Source organism: Hyaena hyaena, unplaced genomic scaffold, assembly GCF_003009895.1.
Source record: "Hyaena hyaena isolate Hyena2069 unplaced genomic scaffold, ASM300989v1 scaffold_163, whole genome shotgun sequence".
Classification (NCBI taxonomy): domain Eukaryota; kingdom Metazoa; phylum Chordata; class Mammalia; order Carnivora; family Hyaenidae; genus Hyaena; species Hyaena hyaena.
Window position 1 is genome coordinate 2,307,891 of NW_024080794.1, and position 21,933 is coordinate 2,329,823.

Below are 21,933 nucleotides of genomic sequence, written 5' to 3' on the forward strand. Positions count from 1 at the left end.
TGTTGCTGTATGCAAAAGTCATCCATTAGCCAAAAGCCTCAATAAAATAAGGAAAACAATGTAAAGGTATGTTAACTATTTTTACACAAATAGGCTGTCTTCATCATATTCTTTGAAGACTAAGTTTAAAAGTTCCTTCCAAGATTAAGCCACTTCTCAGTTTTCCACAGACCCACCTGTTAGTTGTTACAAGAGAGGTTGTTTGCAACTATTCCTGTAAGCCTTTCCACTGTGTTGCAACTTCTCTCTCTCCCCACATACCCAGGATGTAGTTGGGAATTACTGCCAGGGTTTGTTAAATGACTGACTACACGTCTGTGCATCTGCAAAGACAGCCTTGGGCACAGAGAATGGAGTTCACGTTTCACCAATCCAAAGCAATGTCTTTTTATCAACATAGGTTTTACCAGTGCCATGAGGCTTAAAAGTAGACCTGGGGAAGACAGTATCATATTGGCTAAATAAAAAGTGAAGAGAAGAAGAGAGAAGAAAGTTAGGAAAGAAGGGAGGGAGGGACAAGAGAAGACAGGAGAGGAGGGAGGCAAACATGCTTCACTCGGAAGACAGCCATCTGAATACACAGCAAAGACCAGGAAGACTCTTACAATTAAGAGAAAAGTGTGCTGTTTCGACTTGCACCCCACTGTTTATAGCATCACTATCAACAGTAGCCGAAGTATGGGAAGAGCCCAAATGTCCATCAATGGATGAATGGATAAAGAAGATGTGGTATATATATACAATGGAGTGTTACTTGGCAATCAAAAAGCATGAAGTCTTGCCATCTGCAACTACATGGATGGAACTAGAGGGTTATGCTAAGCGAAATTAGTCAGACAGAGAAAGACAAATATCATATGACTTCACTCATATGAGGACCTTAAGAAACAAAACAGATGAACATAAGGGAAGGGAAGCAAAAATAATATGAAAACAGGGAGGGGAACAAAAACATAAGAGACTCTTAAATATGGAGAAAAAAACAGAGGGTTGCTGGAGGGGGTGTGGGAGGGGAATGGGCTAATGGGGAAGGGCCATTAAGGAATCTACTCCTGAAATCATTGTTGCACTATATGCTAACTAACTTGGATGTAAATTTTAAAAAATAAATTAAATTAAAAAAAAAAAAAAGAAGAACTGCAGAGGCAGGTTTCTGCTTGAAGCTTTCCTGCAGGAGACCAGCTACATGGAATCCCAAGTCTAAGAATCCAAGGTTTTTAGATTCAAGACATCTTGGTTCTCAAAGAGCATTAAATAAGTAGTAAAGTGAAATTAACACAGAATAAACAATGGGTAAAGAACAGGTGGAAATCAACTATGACAGAGGAGTCTCAATGGTCTCATTCACTCAGTAAGAGTAGCATGCTTTTAATTTTTTAAAAACTTCTCTTCATTCTATGTTTTAATAACAATTTTACTTATTTACTGAAAATTCATTAGTCGAATTGAATGGTATGTTTGTTTTGGAAAAAAATAATCTTGAAAAAATTTAAGTTTAGGGTAATGAATCCCTGAAAATTCCTAGTGGTCCAAGCCTGGGAGTCCTTAGCCGGTGACTCGTCCTTGCCCAGAAACACCAGCTCACTAGGAGACACTGAATAAAGAGCTGAGCAAACCAAAAACATTGAGAGACTTGGCATTGAACAACAGTGGCAGCTAACAGCACAGGAAAGAGCAAACTAGACATTAAGTCCTTTCTGATGAGAGCAAACATTATGAAATAGTCTTAACCAAAGCAAACAAACAAAAAACCTCACCAAACCTGAATCTGACCAAGCCAGAGGCAATGCCCAGTTTTTAGGAAATACAGCAGTTAGAGGAATATGCTACACTATGCCAAAGGGATGCAAGCAGTAAAATCCAGACTGAAGGAAAGAAAAGTGTTTTTCCAATAAATAAGTTGGAAGGGGGAAAAAGTAAAATGGTGGTGGGGCAGGGGACGGGTATCCTATTGATTTTTTAACAAGATGATTGCAATGTGTGGTTCTTATCTGGACCCTGATTTTTAAAAATATGTTAAAAATATGACATTCATGAGGCCATTGGCAACTTTAACTTTTTGGCTCTTTGAGGATGTTAATTTTTTAGGTGTGGTAATGATATTGTGGTTTTGTTTTAAAAAGAGTATCTTTTAAAGATACATGCTGAAATGTTCAAAGATGATATAATACAGTTTCTAGTATTTGCTTCAAATAATATTCGGGGGAGATGCAAGGAGTGTGTACCAAATTGGCTCTAAGTTAATACTTGCTGAAGTTGGATTCTTTTTACTGTCTTTCAACTTTAGTGATGTTTGAAATTCTCCATAAGAAGAGAAACTCCATAATAAGGAGAAGTGTGATGCATCACTTCTGTCATCGCTTAAAAATTTTTAAATAATATCTCACTTTTTATGATTGTATAAGCTACTTCTTAAAACTTATTTTAATAGCACTCATCCAACACTTTATCTTGTCCTGATAAGAGTTGCAGAAGGGACCCTCTCCCTGTCTTTCCATTCACAGATAGGATTTGGGTAGTGGATGTCTTGCCTATTGTGTGAGAAGCAAGACACAACTCCATCTGCACCATGGGCTTTACTTTGAATGTGCTACCCCAGAAATCAAAGAATACTGCTGTCCTGACCCATTCAAGAGGGTTGTTTCTCTCGTCATGAACAGTCCTGTAAGAGTTTTAAGTATTTCTAAAAAAAGAGAAGAAGAAGAAGGTCCCTGTTTGTGTTTCTCACATCTTAAATCTTCTTCAGAAGTTCCAACCTCCCCTCCCTTAAGAAAAGATAAACTCTAGGGGCGCCTAGGTGGCTCAGTTGGTTGAGTGTCTGACTTCGGCTCAGGTCATGATCTCACGGTTCCTGGGTTTGAGTCCTGCGTCGGGCTTTGTGCTGACAGCTAGCTCAGAGCCTGGAGCCTGTTTCAGATTCTGTATCTCCCTCTCTCTCTGACCCTCCTCTGCTCACGCAGTCTCTCTCTTTCTCTCTCTCAGAAATAAATAAAACATTAAAAAATTTTTAAAAAAAGATAAACTCTGGAAGCTCTTTGTGTGTGTATCTACCTGCAAAGGGCAGAGGAAGGCTATTGACTTCTCCATCAATTTCCAAACAATTTCAGTGAATGCTCGCTATATTTTTACCTTCTAGTCTTTTCACACTGGGCCACACTGTTATCTATAAGAGAAAAGACGGTCATACACGACAGGACATGGGCAGTTGGACAAGTCTAGGAAAGTCTCATGTATCAAAAGGTGTTCTATTTGTGGAATACAGGGGCTTATTTAATAAATCATTTCTACATCTGACTGTTTAGTGGCCTAAAAAAAATCCCAAATGTGTCCCATACAGTAGTATTTCAATCTAAAATGATCCAAACTACTGCCCTCAGAGATATTTCAATAAATGTGTAAACGAGCAATGTTTCTGGAGTTAATATGGGATTATTCAATTTATTAAATATGTCACCAACCTTGCTTAAGATGCTCTTTTAATCTCTTTTAATGATAGCAGTTTGATGTAATAGTTCAGTGCATGGGCTTTGGAGTCAGAGACTCGAGTTTGAATCCTTGGTCCCCTTTATTTACAAACATACAAATTTTACTTAACCTCTGTAAACATCAGTTAACTTTTTGGTAAAATAAAAATAAATTATACCAACCTAACTTTGCAGAACTGAAAGATGAATGGCATACTCAATAACTGATAATCATTACCATATTAAAATTCCTTTAACACCATTATTATTGAAATTAGATAAGATTAAAATACATAACCTCTTTCATAATGTTTAGGAGCTGAAACTGAGTTCCACCCATTTTCCCAGGGCATTGTACACTCCCACTAACATTATTTAAGCTTTAATTTTAGCTTCCTGGAAGTTTCCAAGTATAACTAGAAAGCTGTATTACAGAAAATAGGGGGAAAACATTATAAGGAGTAAGTAACTGCTCTTTTCTCTTAAAAAATGGAAGTCTAGGGGTGCTTGGGTGGCTTTGTCGGTTAAGCGTCCGATTTTCGCTTGGGTCATGATCTCGCGGTTCGTGGGTTCGACCCCGCGTCGGGCTCTGTGCTGACTGCCAGCTCGGAGCCTGGAGCCTGTTTCAGAGTCTGTGACTCCCTCTCTCTCTGACCCTCCCTTGCTCACGCTGTCTCTCTCTCTCTCCTAGAAATAAATAAAAAACATTAAAAATTAAAAAAAAAATGGAAGTCTAACATCATTACAGTGATTTTAATTCTTAATATGTAATTTAGAGGAAACCATTTAATTTAATGGTAGGATGTTTAAAAAAACAAAACAAAACAAAACAACTACCAAACTTCTCAAGTCTTGACACTACAGTGTTTTTGATTATTATAAGAACATGTTTTGGCATAGTTGACTCAGGGTTTTGATGCTATCAGCAGTGAAACTTTACAATTCACACATCTGGTCTGAGTAGTTAGAAATTTTCGGAACTGAATCACTGCACTTTGGATCTCTCTTCAGAGCACAAGGAGGGGGAGCAGTGAGCTGACCCATCGCATGGTGACAGTTCTTCAGAGCAGGGAGCTCTGGGCTCCACTGCTGAAATGCCACCTAAAGCATTTCATACAGAACTTCCAGCTCACAGAGACAGGCACCCTACTGAGCCTGAACTAAAGAAAAATGAGGTTCAAAATATCTTTATGTTTGACACATATTGTTCTCTTCAGATATTATTTGTGCCAGCTTTGAGTCAACTTTGGAAACAGATCTAAGGGATGAGCCTGAGAACTCACGGTTCTGAGTACTGACCATCTGTCCTCAAAAGACTCCCTTACACGAGGGGCAATCAGGGACCCAGGGTCTGAATCACCCTGAAGATGTACTCTGGTAATTTTGACTTCCTGCAGGAATCATTGAACTGAGCCCTCATGAGGTCTGCCTCAGTTTGTCCACAGGTGAAAAGAGACATCACCCCATGACATTCTGATAAGACTGACGAGCAGAACTTGGAACAATTGGAGATCTGTAAGGAGGGTGCTTCTAGAAAATGACACAACTGTGTTTCCCTTTATTCTATTCAGTCATTAAAATAAATTTCTTTAAATAAAACAATATATACTGATGTTCACCCAAAATAATGGGAAAAAAATTTCCCAGGTCAAGAGAATGACAGAGGGAGTATCTCAAATCAGTTGAAGGTACTAGCAAGTAATGTGATGTGCAGTACCCCATGATATGATTTTTGGAGTTAGTTTCAAATCTGGAAGACTATTTGGGCACTTTAAAAATAAAGTGGGGTGGTTGAGTGGCTCAGTCAGTTGTGCTTCTCACTCTTGATTTTGGTTCAAGTCATGATCCCAGGGTTGTGGGATTGAGCCCTATGCTAAGTGTAGAGTCTACTTGGGATTCTCTCTCTCTCTCTCTCTCTCTCTCTCTCTCTCTCTCCGTCTCTCTCTCTCTCTGCTCCTCTTCCCCACTCATGTGAAAGCACGCTCTCTAAAATAAAAAATAAATTTAAAACCACACACAAAAAATTAAAAATCTCTAAAAACTCTCAAGAGAATCTGTCCTATTTGCAGCTAGCTTTGCAAATTTCAGTAAAGCCTATTTCTTTGCCAAGTCCAATAGTCCCAAGTACAAATCCATTATTTGAACAGTGGAGGGGAAACTTCAATTAAACTTAGCTACAAAGTTAATCTTCATTTTAATTGAACAAAAGAGCACTTCCCACAGGCATTTTTTTTTTCCTTTTGTAACTATAGCAGCTACCAAGGAATGTAAGATACTACCTTCACTCATCTGTTTCTGGGTTACATTCTATTTTGTTGCTATTTTTTATTTTTTTTTGTCCCAGTACACTCACTAATGTAGAAACGTTCACTAAATGGACATTCAGTGTATGTGGCTGGATCTTTCCTAACCTACTCTGGGACTTGCCCCATCGGACAGCTCCTCACACCCCAATGCCACCCTCCCTGTCTCTGCAGGCTCTCTCAGTTATCAACATGCTTAGATCTTTTCATCATAGTGCCTGCCTTGACCACATATCCACTGTTTTCTTTCGATGCCCTTCTCTCTTTTTTTAATTTTAATGTTATTCATTTTTGAGAGAGAGAGAGAGAGAGAGAGAGAGAGACCGAGCGTGAGGAGAGGAGAGGTGGAGAGAAAGGGAGACACAGAATCCGAAGCAGACTGCAGGCTGTGAGTTGTGAGCACAAGAGCCCAAGAGCCCAATGTGGGGCTCGAACTCACAGACCATGAGATCATGACCTGAACTGAAGTCGAACTCTTAACCTACTGAGCCACCCAGGCACCCGCTATGCCCTTCTTATCTTTAGTTCTTCGAGGAGTGGTCTATACATCCTGTATTCTTTTCCTCCCCTCTTCTTTTTCTTAAACCACCTGCAATTTAACTTTTTTGCACCACTAAAAATATTGTCTCTAGTGGTCCCTGTGACTTTCCAAATGACAAATCTGGTGGTCATTTTTCAGTGCTTTTCTTTCAGATCTTTCAGCTGCGATGAGATTCTCTTTTTTCCACTTGAATTACCCCATTCTTCCACCTTTTCTCTTCTAACTTTTTAGGCATTCCTTGTGTGTGTCCTTCATAGGCTAGTCTTTCTGCTAAAATGTTTATATCTCCAGGGCTGTCCTTGGAGACTTGAAAACAGTCATGTTCTGATTTTCTTCTGTCGCCACTAACAAATCACTCACTGACTCACATCATATACACTCTTCTCAGACCCAATCAAATCACCTCTCATCAAAAAATTCTATTCATCCTGGGGCGCCTGGGTGGCTTAGTCGGTTAAGCGTCCGACTTTCGCTTAGGTCATGATCTCGCGGTTCGTGGGTTCGAGCCCCGCGTCGGGCTCTGTGCTGACTGCCAGCTCAGAGCCTGGAGCCTGCTTCAGTCTGTGACTCCCTCTCTCTCTGACCCTCCGCTGCTCACGCTGTTTCTCTCTCTCCTAGAAATAAATAAAAATATTAAAAAAAAAAAAATTCTATTCATCCTTCAAAGCTCATTTTCCCCACCACTCTTTCCCTGATCACTCTTATAAGAAGTGACAGTCCAGTTTTCACTCTTTAATAGTTCTTCTGGTATTCTCTAGTTCTTGCCTTGCAACCAATGTATATAAATAAGTACATATTTCCTAAGTAGATCAGAGCGTGGACTTTGGAGTTAATTAAACCAGGATATGAATTGGGGCATTAGCCTGACTACACCACCTTTGAAGTCTTATTAAATCTCTGAGGTTCAGCTTCTCTGAATGAAAATTAAGGAGACCACAAGTGTGGTGTTAAGAATAAGGATCCTAGAGATCGATGGTCTGTGCTGAATGTCAGCTCCACCATTTGCTAACTGTTTGACTTTGGACAAATTGTTTATCTCAAATTTGTATCTCAAATTCCCTGCATGTAAAGTGGGGTAGTAATGGTAACTATCTCATGATGTTGATGTGAAGGTTAACATTATTCAAGTATTAAGAACAGTGCCTGGCATTCAGTAAGCTTTATGTAAACACAAACTGTTATTATTTTTATTCACCTTCTAGGGTTAATGTGCAGATTAGTATGCCTGAAATATGATAAGCAAAAAATGATGGTTTATCTTATTTCTCTATTTCTCTTTGTATAGTACATAGCATCAATCATTTGTACTTGGAAGTTGGAAAATACTATATATGTATTTATCTGTGTGCTATTATCAAAAATACTTTATAAAGGATACATTATAATTGTTAGCATAATCTGTGGATATCAAGACTTGTGCTGGTTAAAATTGTTCTCAAAAGCTATTTGTTGATCCAAGCTCCCATCAAAAGGTGCCTAAATTTTAACAATGATAACAAATGATGATCAGTGACAATCCAAAATACCTAATAAAATGTGTCTTATTATTTTCAGCATGGCCTATGGAAATCAATACTTAGGCTGATTTAAATTACTATAATGCTACAGTAAAGACTGCTGCTGCCTACACCTGTATTAATCACTTTCAGGAATGTCAAAATTCTATATGGAAACACAGAAATATATCACAGTGAATGTACAGATGGGACTTCAGTGCTTATTACTACGCCAGGTTACTGAACTTATTGTTATTGGCATTTCTGGATTCTTCAAAATATCAACTAATATTTTCAAATAATCTTTTATGTTAAAATGAAGCCCCTATAAATAGTAAAAGAAGCATATAATCTGAAGGAAAAAACTAGACTGAAAATAACTTGAGGACCTTCCCCTAGTTTTATATTCTCAAGAAAAAATTTTAATAATCTTCTTGTAAAGTCACTGGATGTAAAAATTATGGCCTATGAATGGATGAACAGAATTGGATACGATGAAGTTCAACTAAAAAGCCCTTTTTTATTATTATTACTTCATTATAGTTTGCATATGGTTTATTTGGTATAAGGTTCAATTGAACTTTTACTATCATGGTGCATTAAATTTCCTTTCATTGCTAGGAGTACAACTTAACCACAAAATAATGTTTTTTGTCTCTATGATTCTAAGAATATTCATAACAAGGAAAACAAACTTTAAGTTGGACAACATACCGAAAAAAAAAGAGTTTGTGAGCTCATCTGAAAGATTACTTAATTCAGCAGCTACATGAAACCTTTCAACAATTATCTTCAGCTTGAACTACAATGCTATTTTGTTTCTGGTTAGGGTGAGTTTCCAGATTTCAAGGTGAATGCCTTGATAGATTAAGGATGGGGTACCAGGCTGAGGTGATTTGCTAAGAAATAGTTATTTTAAAAGTTATTTATTCATAATTTGGAAAATGAGCCAGTACTTTGTCAAGTGAAATATAAACATTCCCCACCTGACCAGAGTGGTTTCTTAGTCTCCTTTCAGGACAGGATTAATTTGATGCTATCACTATACTTGATTGCAAACTATATCTAGGAATTATTCTCTTTCTATTTCCCATATTAGATTTGTTGAAGCAAGAGAGGCCTCTATTTAAAGAGAAGTTTGGCTAAAGTCCAATCAGGAAGCTGATTGGGACCCACAGTGCAGAGGCATTAAAGCTGGTGTCCTCCTATTTACACATCCTTAGTCAACAGACATGTAACATTTGGTTAGGATAGGAAGACAGGCATATAAGACAGTGCAGAAAAATCACCAACTTGCAGATTTGGGCATGATGAAATATCGTCATGAAATATCACATGGTTAAGGTTAGTGAATGGCTATCAGGCTATAAACATGACCAATTATACTAGGTTTTATGAAGATCTACCATATAAAGATACATACTTAATTAGAGGCAGTAATTCTATTCTTCAATTAGTATAGCAGAATTTCCTAATTCACAAATTCCTTAAATATTAAGAAGCTGATTTAAAAATCTGATATTTTCTGGGGCGCCTGGGTGGCTTAGTTGGTTAAGCGTCCGACTTTCGCTTAGGTCATGATCTCGCGGTTCATGGGTTCGAGCCCCGCATCGGGCTCTGTGCTGACAGCCAGCTCAGAGCCTGGAGCCAATTTCAGAGTCTGTATCTCCCTCTCTCTCTGACCCTCCCCTGCTCACGCTGTCTCTCTCTCTCTCTCTCTCTCTCCTAGAAATAAATAAAAACTATTAAAAAAAAACATTTAAAAATCTGATATTTTCTGATACTGAGAAGTCTGCTGATAACTCAGGTATCTAAAGAGGTGAAACACAGGACTATGGATGAATTCAATCTCTGTATATGTCAGAGGTGAAAAAAGGTCTTTTACAACTACAAATAGACTGTATCCTTACCTTGGTCTGTTAACTCATTGGATCTGGGCTAAAATCCTAAGAGGAAACTAGGGTGAATGTGTATTTCATTTGCCAAAGGCCTTGATTACTTACAGCCACAACTGAATTCACTAAAACTACTAGAACAACTCATTATATATAGTTTGTTGGTGGTGAGCTACCCATGAGATTGTTCCACATTGAACGTCCTGCTCAACTTCAGGGTTAACTGGACAGTTGTCCTGATGCCAGCCCTGTGACATCAGCACTCAGGAGGAGTTGGAAGCCTGAGACACAGGGCCAAGGAACACAGATTTGTCAACAGACATTACTGCTTGAACCTAGAGCAACATCAGTGTGCAGTAATGCTGTCATTAACTAATTGCTTGGCCTTTCAATGTCTCTACCAGCTGGTCATGACTGGCATTCACCCCGGCTTGGTCTTAAGGCATATTTCATTACAGATTCATGGTGTGTAGCTCAACAGAGACTGGCGTCCTGATTCTTCAAAGACTTGCACAACAACAAGATATTTTGTGCTACTTCTAGTTGACTTTGGGTCTTACATTAAAACAGAAATTGCCTTGTTTGCTTTATGTTAGCAAGCCTGCTAGATCATGTTATGTTATGAAGTCTCCATTCCAGAACAGCACAGTTAGCATCACTATGAATAAGTGTCTCTCACCTCATACCTATGCTCCAAGCTTAACTCCGGGATGCTATCTGGAAGATCCTGCTTGTATCTTGTCCAATAACCACTTTGCAAGCAGGCACTCTCAAGCGTCCAGCCATGCCAATAATAACCCATTTTCACATCACCGTTTATCATAAAAGTGTTTTGAAATATCAGAACATGAGGGGAGGTGAGCACTGACCTCTTGCTCAGTTTCAGGCTCTGCTAGAGGAGAGAATGAAAGTTAGGTGTATTTTTTCCCTTTTCCAGGTTTCAATCAAAGTAGAGAATAAATTACTTGCTTTTGAGTAAGTCTTGGGCAAATGAGAATTTCTTGTTCTTCTTGTTCACATTTTATGCTGATAGGCCACAGATGAAAGCCCCTGTCCAATAGCCGATTTAGTTTCCCTGTAGTTCCTTGCAAGGATACCAGAAGCTTAAACCAGAGTGGATTCACTTAATACGTCCAGAGATGTGGAGAACTGATGCTTATATTTCATTTATTACATACATTAGAGATAAAACTTTCATAGAGGAGAAAAAAATGATGGATTACATTTAAATGCTTTGTCAGAGGCATAGGCTGGTGACAGGGCTATGATGAAAAATCAAGTTTCTTGTCTGCTGGCCAAATTAGAGGAAGGAGAATGGAGAAAAGAGGCAGTCTGAGAAGTGTGAAAATTCTTGAAGGCACAGATTTCCAGTTATAATGTAACTAAGTCCTGAGGATGTCATGTCTGGCATGGCAACTGTAATAAAAACACTATATTGTAGATTTGAAAGTTGCTAAGATCTTAACAGTTCTCACTGCCAGAAAAAATATTTGTAACTGTGTGGTGATGGATGTTACTAAATCTATCTGGTGATCCTTTTGCAATATATACATGCATCAAATCATGTTATACACCTAAAACGAATACCAATTTGTCTAAAATGAATTCACTTAAAACTAATATATTATACATAATATATATGTGAATGATATCTCAATAAAATGGGGGGAGGGGAAGAAAATCAGTTTGGATTGATGACTAGCTTTAAGAAAATTAGACAGTTCTCCCTCTGAGGTTTTCAATAAATGTAAAAATATGAATGGGAAAAAGAAAGTTCTTGAAATTTTCTGAACTTGATTTACTTAGTTGAATAATCCATCCTTTCACATTTTGGGCCCCTGGCTTCACAGTATGGTCTGGCATGATGATGTTCCTGCTTGTTTCTGAGACCCCTGACTCATAAGAACCCATTACATTTTCCTTTTGGAAAGCTTTTGAAAACCATTCTGTGTGGGCTTAGCTCAAATCTCTGATTTAATTTTCTAGGTTTTCACAATTTATATCCAGGTGAGCTTCCAGTATTTTGCTAGAGATACAGTGAGATAGTGGGGTGCTGTCTTCTCTTATGTACTTTTCTTTATTTTCTTCTGTCACCTTGTAGAGTACAAGTCCCTAAAGGATCCAGGCCAGGTCTGCTTAAACCAGCTTTGGCTTTCCTTCTCTCATAGCCATAGCAGATTTTAGGACAACCATCTGACAGTAACAGTGAATGGCCAACAGCAGGCATCCAATCACCCTGCTGAAGCTTCTATTCTTTTTTTTAAAAAAATGTTTATTTATTTATTTTGAGAGAGAGAGAGAAAGAGTGAGAGAGAGAGACAGCATGCACATGAGCAGGGAAGGGGAAGAGAGAGAGGGATAAAGAGACCCCCAAACAGGCAGAATGCAGAGCCCAACATGGGGCTTGATCTCATGAATCATGAGATCAAGACCTGAGCTGAAATCAAGAGTTGGATGCTCAACCCACTGAGCCACCCAGGTGCCCCTGCTATTCCTTTTGAATGAACACAGCAAGGAAGTATAAGGCTGGCCTCCAAAGAACTATATCAGAAGATTTGGTTGGTTGCTACCCATTCCTCAGTGATGATGATGATGATGATTATGATGGCTGAGCACTTAATGTGTGCTAAGGATTACATCAGGAGCTCCACATGTTCCCTCTAACCCTCTCAACTGTTCTATGTGCTAAGAGTATATTACATTACTCTAATTTTGCAAATGAGAAAAAAGGGAGATTGACTGGCTGGCTCAAGTCCACACAACGCTAAAGAGGTTGAATCAAGATTCAAATTCAGATCAGACTGAATGAAAAATTGTTTTGTCTTTGGTTTTATCCGTTCTTGTCCATTAAATCTACAAAGTCAAGATTATGGGTGCTTTTGCTTTTGAAAAGCTAGAGAGTCTTGTTTTTGGAAGAGTTTATTGAGAAGGTAATTGCCTGTGACTACAGTGACAGATGCCATATAAATGGAGAGACTCCTCGATAATGAGAATGTATATTCTGAGACTGTGTCCAACTGCTAAGAGTCAACCTGCCTCTCCTCTTCACATATTGCTAAGGTGAAGCAGGTGACATTATCTGTGAATAATGAGGTATCCTTAGATGCCCCAAGGCAGAAGGCTAAGAATCAGTGTTTCTTATACTTAGCAGATTTGAGGGTATCATCTTGCTGAGGAGTACAAAGGACAAAACAAAATCCACTATTGTCAGTTTAGAGGTCGGCAAGATGACCCTCAGAAGCACAGGTTCTTACAAAGACATTCCTTTAAAGCTACTATATTAATTTTTTTTATCTATTCATCCATCTATCCATTCATTCATTTATTCATACAGCCATGCATTCGTTTATTCAAAAACTATTTACTGTCTACTGTATATAAAGCAGACTCCTAGATATGGGGACCTGCTGTGTGTGTGTGTGTGTGTGTGTGTGTGTGTGTGTGTGTGTAAAGATGAGTCAGACACAATTACTGTCTCTAAGGAACTTACTGACTAGTATAATGTTTAACTTTACAAAATCTGTATCCTCCACCCACATGCCATGAAAAATATACATTTTACATTATGGTCTGGTATACATACACATGACTCAAAGTTTTATAAAGCAGTATTTACCCTTCAGACCCATAATGTACTCTCAAGTTTCTATTCTATCTACTCTAATATTCTATTTCAAAAAGATAGTACAGTTTGCATGAAAGAATGATACAGTGGTTCAGAGAGAGATTTTCAGGTATGTATATCCACATCTGCATAGTGGTATAGAGTCAGCAGGGAAGAAACTAAGTAAACCCTTTAATGATGAGGTACTTGAGCAGGACCTGGAAAGATAGGCTGAAAGATCAACAGGAGGAAGAGATGAGTGGCCATCCAGGAAGGAAGCACCTTACGTACATGCACAGTGGCAGGCAGCCACAGAATTGAAACACAGGTTCATAAAGGTGCAGGAGGGAAGCAAGGTAGATTGTCTTTCACAGAGCGAAAGGGTGTGGAATGAAGGTTTTGAACAAGGAAATTAAAGGCACAGGGTTTTACTTAGGGAAGATTCATCAGATAAGGTCAGAAGAGGAAGAGTTGGTGACAATCCTTCAACTCTTTGTTTTATTCATTTTGCGCCCCCCCCCCCACTTGCCATGGGAGCTTCCGCTTGCATATGAGCCTCACAGTGCAAAGGCCCACCCTTACCTGCATGAGAAGCAAACCAAGAATTCAGCAAAAGACTGGCAAGAAAGTGGACTAAGAAAACTCAAAATCCATGTGCTATGAATACTTGGAAATGAGGAATGAAATGTATGATTTTTTTTAAATGCAGAAGTAAATTCACAAGAAATGAGAGGGGAAATGAAAAGCAAGAAGATATGAGGTGACATAGCAGCTGTACAGGGAGAGGACTATTGGTCACATTAGCCTAAAGGCCTTTTTTTTGTTGTCTACTTGGGAACAGGAAACAAAGCTGTGGCCTTTGAGAGATGGGACATTGGAAATAAGACACTTAAACCAAGTCTAGTCCTAATCAATGAAACAATGGACTGGGAAAAATCTATCCACTGGCACAGGAAGATGAAAAGATATTCCAGCAGTCCCTGCCACCTGTTGGGTAACAACAACAACAACAACAACAACAACACCTTCCCTGAGAATTTGAAATTATAGTTCCAAGTATTACATGAGTTTGGGATTTACTTTTATCACCTTCTAGATACATAAACTCCCAAGCCCACATAATATTTTGACCCAGATATTGATAACTCTGGGACTAACCTAAAAGGGACATAGAGGTGCCTAGGTGGCTTAGTCTGTTATGTATCCTACTCTTGATTTTGGCTCAGGTCATAATTTCACAGTTTGTGGAATCAAGCCCCAAGTTGGGGTTTGTGCTGGCAGCATGAAGCCTGCTTGGGATTCTCTCTTTCCCTTTCTCTCTCTCTGTCCCTCCTCCACTCACCTTCTCTCTCTCTCTCTCTCTCTCTCTCTCTCTCAAAATAAATAATCATCAAAAAAGTAAAAAATAAAAGAAGACACACACAAAAAATGTATATTTAAGGTGATCAAAGACATAGAATAAAATTGTAAACTTAAGAAAGAAACAAAATGCACCTAAATAGATTTTGAAAGACAACCAAACAGTGGTTCTGGAATGAAAAATACAGTCACCAAAATTATAATTCCTAATGGGAAAGTTAAACAACAGATTAGACATAGCTCAAGAGAGTGTTAATGAATTGAAGTTAGGCCTGAGGAAATTACTCAGAATGCAGTAGCAAGAGATAAAAAGATAAAAATAATAATAGAAGGGTAAAAAGATATGAAATATAGCATGAGGAATTCTAACATATATTTAATAGGAGTGCCAGAAAAAGAGAAGAGGGAAAACGGAAGAATGGCAACATATAAATAATTAATAACTAAGAATTTTCCAAAACTGATGAAAGATATAAACCATCAATTCAAGAAGCATAAGAGTCTCAAACAAGGAAATACAAATAATGCCACATCTAAACACAGTGTAGTGAGACTGAAGACAAAAACCATAGACAAAGACAAAAACCATAAAAGCAAACAAGGAACAAAATTGATAATCCAGAAATAACAAATCATCCAAAGACTTTCCCACAGCAATGATAGTGGCAACATAGTGAAATAGATCTCCAAAAGTCTAGAGGGAGAATAAATGTCAAACTACAATTCTATTCCCAGCTGAACTATTACTGATAGCAGAGGGAGAAATAAAGACCTCTAAGATAAATAAGACCCAGTGATTTACCACCTGTGACTCTTAAACAATTACAGAAAACATACTTTGGGAAGAAGAAAATATATTTATTTATTAAAAATATTTTTTAAATGTTTATTTATTTTTTTGAGAGAGAAATAAACAGTGCACAAGTTGGGGAGGGGCAGAAAGAGAGGGAGACATAGAGTATGCAGCAGACTGAGTCTGAGCTGTCAGCGCAGAGCCTGATGCGGGGCTCAAACCGCTGAACTGTGAGATCACTACCTGAGCCAAAGTTGGATGCTTAACCGACTGAGCCACCCAGGCTCCCTGGGAAGAAAAAAATTTAAGAAAAGGGAAAGAGTAGGAGGCAAAAGGAATGAGTATCCCTTGTATTCTTTTCTGTACTTTTTTGATTTGAAATAAAAATTTTAAAAAGCCACAGATAATCCAATTTAGTTTAAGACACTTTGTATGGGAAAGGTCAAATAATGGTAAGACTGGACAAGAGCAAATGCTACCAACTAGCCCCATGAAGTGGAGCAGCTGAGTGGCTCATCAGTTAAGTGTCCAACTTGATTTTGGCTCAGGTCATTATCTCATGGTTCATAAGATTGAGCCCTCATGTTGGGCTCTGCACTGACAGCTTGGAGCCTGCTTGGGACTCTCTCTCCCCCTCTCTCACTGTCCCTCCTCCCTTTTCTCTCTCATAAATAAATAAAAAAACTTAAAAGGAAAAACTAACCCCATGAAGCAATAAAAGTAGAGAGTAAAATACTGACTAATCCATAAATACTAATAAATATGACCTGAGCATCTTTTGAGCACAAAGAACAATACTGCTAAACTAGAGAAAGATGTTTACAAAGAAAAACAATCTAAAATGTAATTCTGGTAGAATATTTATTATTTCCCGTCTTTTATTTTCATTAAATTTAACTATTTAGATATTGGAAATTTGTAAATACAACTTTAATTTTAATATTATGTATAACCGATCCCATGCAGGCTAACTGATGTGGAAATTTGAAGACTTTAGTCTTTTAAAAGTAAACTGAAAAATAAAGATTCCTGATTATTTCCATAAGTAATAAATACATACCTCCAACTTTTTGAAAATTACCCTTACCACTCCCATACAAGTTCCAATTACATTAAAGAAAAAGAATACAATTTTGTGACTTGATACAAAGCTACGTAAATTCAGGCTTTTAGAGGAGTCAATGTCTTTCAAATATACCTAACCGAGCAGGAGAAATAGTAGGGGGCACTTACTGGAATTCACTTTAAATGTATTATACAAAATTCAAAAATAACAGCTCTTGGGGCACCTGGGTGGTTCAGTCAGTTAAATGTCTGACTCTTGATCTCGGTTCAGGTCATGATCTCACAGTTTATGAATTCAAGCCTGTGTTGGGCTCTGTGCTGATAGTGTGGCGTCTGTTTGGGACTCTGTCTCTGCCCCTCTCTCTCCCTCTCTCTGCCCCTCCATGCTCATGCTCTCTCTCTCTCTCCCTCCCTCCCTCAAATAAATAAATAAATATTAAAAAAAAAAATAAGTCCTCTTGCTACAGCTACAGAACAAAATGCCAACTGCACATTAACAGTTTTTTGAATCCAGTAGCGAGCCACAAAATCGACTCACATGTATTGCCCCGTAAGAGCACAAATACAAGGACAAAAATTACTAAGCATTTTTCAGCAGACAAGAAATGGATATGGCATGGAAACTTACATCTCTGCCAAAAATTACAGGGGGAATAAATAGTCCCTTTTTTTAAAAAGCAGCAATACTCAAAATTGATTGATACATTTCTCGAACATAATGTTCTACCTGGTGCTTGGCATCCAGACTGTCACGCTAGGCCCACAATGAAGATCTGCTGGTGAAAAGGACTTACACTTTTTCTTTTCCACTTTTCCTGTGTGGGGACATTTAAGTTGTCTCACTGAAAGAACAAAAATGTCTACCTCTAATTAAAAGAATGCTATGGCACATATTAGATTTTCAGACATAATGTTTACTCCAAAAATAAACTGCCATCCAAACAAATTTCAAGATGATTAAAGATTAAAAAGTTAACCCTAAACTACCTTACTTTGTAAACTTTCAAATAATGGCATTTAAACTATTATTTTGGAAAGAGGGATGGCTCAAAAGGTGTCGGGGCCTAGTCTTTGCATCTCTTGCAACTTTGGTACAACTTCCCACTTAGGGAAATGCACTGTAACAAACAAGATCAGAGATCCCTGACCTGCCACTGTGAAGGAAGGACTCTTCTTTGTGCCTTACCACTCTCTCCTCCTTCAACTCCCCCATAACATCTGGAGCCAAGGTGGCTTCTCAGCCTCCCCCAGGGCAAGGAGTCGGGCAGCCTCAGCATCTACAGAGGTGCTCACAGGGTTCCAAGGATCAGCACAATTTTGGGCTATGAGAATTTGAGTAGTTGACTTTTGGCCAGTTCAAGTTCTAGGAGAGACCCATGTTGGTTGGTTTTAAGACATTAAAGAAGGTATCGTCACATGAGGATATCCACGTAAAGACTGGCAACAGAGTGTAGAGGGTTCAGAAGCGGGCTCTGAAGTTACCCAGCTTGAGTTCAAATCAACACTGTGTGACCTTAGGCAATTACTTCACCCTCTCTGTGCCAACTTTCCCGTCTGTAAATGGAGATACAAATATTACCTACCTAAGGTTCTCATGAAGGTTAATGGAGACAATAAATGAAACACAGTGCCAGGCACATACTGAGTACTTAAGAAATATTAGCTATTATTAGCAGAAAGGGTAGCAGAAAAATAAACTTTCAAAAATAAGTGAATGTGGAAAAGGTACCATACTGAGGTTTAATTTAAATGATTAAAACTATAAAACCAAGTAAGACTCCATAATAGCAAGTTAGAATTCATAAAGATAACCTCCATTGATCTAATAAAAACTTTAAAATGCAAAATTTGTAACTGTCAGGCAACCATATACTTAACAAATATTCTTGAATTTTGATTCCCAACTTGTAAATTGTGATTTTTACAAAGGTCACTTTTAACAGATGATGTTGAACATCATCTGCTATGTATTTTTTTTTTTTTTTAGAAATTTGTGTTTTGGGTTTAACACTATTATACTTAATTATCTTAAGCTCTGATGCTGTAAAGCAAACCTCACATCGATTTCTTATGCCCCACGATCCTCTCAGGAGGCACAAAGCCGAGCTTCATAGAAAAAGCTGTGTCACTCTGAATTCCTTTCCTTTTCTCTTACTGTGTTTCTCCCACCAAGGTCAGAAAACAAGTAATCTGAATCTACCAATTGGACTTCCTTCCTTCCTGACTGTCCTTTTGAGAGTCAGTACCCGGTCTTCATAGACCTTGTTAGAGCAATTAACGGAAAACTGAAACACATGCCTTATTTTGTAGCAGAATCATCTGCAAAGAAAGATACTGACGTCCAAGGACATTATCTGTCTACTAAGAGACCTAAAGGTAAGTGAGCTGAGAATTTCCTGTCCTCCAATTTTCAGAAAACAAAGAGGTGTTTCTGAATGACTCACCAAATAACTTCCTCAGACAATAGATCGCTGAGACCGTATGTTCTCAAACTGGCAGTCCAGACAGCTACTTGAAGAATGATTTTTTTTCCTCATTTACTTTAAAAACAGTCACAAGATTTTGACTAAAGTACAAATGCATAGCAGGGACTCTGAACACAACTTTTCTAGGATTCATACCTCTTATTGTTAAATTATGCTTATTACTGCTTAAATGCAGTGATGAAACATGCCACTTGAATGTATTTGCTAAGGATTCTTTTAAAATCCTTGACTCTCTTTTTTTTTTAAGTTTATTTATTTTGAGAGAGAGAGAGAGCATGAGTGGGGGAGGGACAGAGAGAGAGAAAAAGAGAGAATCCCAAGCAGGCTCCACATTGTCAGTGCAGAGCCCACAAACCGTGGGATCAGGACCTGAGCTGAAATCAAAAGTTGGAGGCTTAACTGACTGAGCCAGCCAGGTGCCCCTCTCATTTTTTTTTTTAAATCAGGAAACTCAATTATAATCTTAAAAAATAAATCACCTATGGAATCAAAAACACCTTTGGAAATCAGGGGGAAAAGAAGCCATCTTTCCTCAGAGCTGTAAAGTCTACAATATTTAGTATAAAGATGAATTTAAACAGGTGTCCTGGCACATACTCACCAGAGGTTCTGCCATAATGATTCGAATCTTGCGCTCAGCCTGAGTGGTAAAGTTGACAAATAAACTCTTGAGGACATATTCTCCTGGTTTGCTGTCTGGGTCCACGTTGATGGGTAACATGGTTGGTGGCCCTTTCTCTCTCTGTGTGCCAGAAACAGGTGGAACTGGAGGCTTGATATAACCGTTGCCAACTGGAGAAGCTGAAAAATACAACAGATGTTCTTATTGACTGAAAATAACACCGTAAATATCCAGATTGGCTGTATTAAGCCATAAACATATGGATATGAATCATACAAAGAAGGCTGCATTTGATGTCATAACCTGGCCTTTAGGAATGGTGTCAGAATGTAATTATTTTGATTACATTAAGTTTGCATTATGCATGTTTGATAATCTCAAAGTATTTCTGGTTATCACACTGCTTTATGTAAATTATGTTTTTTTCTTAAAAAATTTTTTAAAAGAGAGAGAGACAGAGCACAAGCATGGGAGGGGCAGAGAGAGAGGGAGACACAGAATCCGAAGCAGGCTCCAGGCTCTGAGCTGTCAGCACAGAGCCCCACATGGGGCTCAAACCCATGAACCGTGAGATCGTGACCTGAGCCGAAGTCGGACACTCAACCAACTGAGCCACCCAGACACCCCTAGGTAAATTATGTTGTAAGCACACAACATAATTGTTGATGTTGAATTATGAATCCTACAACATTTAAGATTTTTTTGGCTGATGAATCATACAACATTTAAGATGTTTTTGCTTCTTTATTATGTGCCAGGGAAATGGACTCAGAAAATGTACATGGAAAAAAAGTGATTTCTTGTCCTGGTTTTTCTAATGGCCAGAAGCTCTCTGTGCTTCATTCTAATAAAGGAAAAGACTTCTGGGGGATAGTGACTTCCAGAAGTTTCCATGACCCAAAAGTTTCAGAAGCCCAGTTACTGGCTCTTGCTCCTGAAAGAGATGCCTTCTCTTGAAAGATAAAAGGCTCAGGCAGTGAGCCTATCTATGCCATCGAAAGTGTGCATTTGACTTTTCACTCACACCACCATTTGGTTCAAGTTGGGATACCTCTCCTCATCTCTTCTAAGATGTGCAGGTTCCCTGATTGGATTAGATCTTGAACAGAGACAGCCGTTAGAGTCCCTAGTAAGTGGCCTCCTTTTAGAATGCAATGGAGTCAGACAATTCTTTTAATTTGATAGGGAAAACAATTTTTATTTGTAAATGAAAATTTCATGTTTCTCTACTTTGGCATGTCAAATTCTAACTATGCACTACCTCCTTCCACCTAAGTACTTGTGAGATGGTCGGTCATGACAGCCAATGAAAGAAACATTACCAGTTAAGTGGCTTAGGACAGAAGCATCAGAAGTTTTGAGGACAGGATGATGATAAACTTTTTTTTTTTTAAGTTTATTTATTTACTTTGAGAGAGTGACATCAGGGAAGGAGCAGAGAGAGAGAGAGAGGTAAAAAGAGAATCCCAGGGGCGCCTGGGCGGCTTAGTCGGTTAAGCGTCCGACTTTCGCTTAGGTCATGATCTCGCGGTTCGTGGGTTCGAGCCCCGCGTCGGGCTCTGTGCTGACTGCCAGCTCAGAGCCTGGAGCCTGTTTCAGTCTGTGACTCCCTCTCNTGACTGCCAGCTCAGAGCCTGGAGCCTGTTTCAGTCTGTGACTCCCTCTCTCTCTGACCCTCCCCTGATCACGCTGTCTCTCTATCTCTCTCTCCTAGAAATAAATAAAACATAAAAAAAAAAAAAAAAAGAGAATCCCAAGCAGACTCCCCATTGTCAGCACAGAGCCCAATGCAGGGTTCGATCTCATGAACTGTGAGGTTATGACCTGAGCTGAAATCCAGAGTTGGATGCTTAACCAACTGAGCCACCCAGGTGCCCCAATAAAGCAGACTTTTTAAAGGACGTCTCTCTAGTTCTGGGTTGCTGAGTACAGAGATTAAAGAAAAGAGTGAAGAAAAAAGGGGACTTCATTTGGATGCTCGCTTGGAAAGCAAGATAATGGTGACCTGTCATTGATAATAAAAGAGAAAAAAAAGTCCCCCTGGAAAGCTGAACACTTTTCTCAAAACTAAAAATAAAATTCAAGGCTTCTCTTGCCTTCTTTCTATCCCAAGTAAAATTCTGAGGAGGCCAAACAAAAATTTTATTTTGTTGAATTACAAACATGTCCTCATGTTAGGGTCTATCTCCTCCTTCCCTATGCTCCTTTCTCTCTAATCCATTCAACCTGCCATACAGTCGAGGGGTCCCTTACATTCAGAGGATCTTCCCACATCTCAACTACTACTACGCTTTATGGCCTCTCA

The 21,933-nt window shown here is 38.6% G+C and overlaps 1 protein-coding gene across 4 annotated transcripts in view; it reads right to left on the minus strand.

Annotated features, from left to right (window-relative positions):
- FRY (FRY microtubule binding protein) overlaps positions 1-21,933 on the minus strand; it is a 258,661-nt gene that overhangs the window by 192,790 nt on the left and 43,938 nt on the right. For all 4 annotated transcript variants that reach the window (XM_039239842.1, XM_039239840.1, XM_039239841.1 and 1 more), the window contains exon 2: positions 19,608-19,807. In XM_039239842.1, the coding sequence (XP_039095773.1) occupies positions 19,608-19,807 (200 nt within the window). The remainder of the gene's footprint in view (positions 1-19,607; positions 19,808-21,933) is intronic.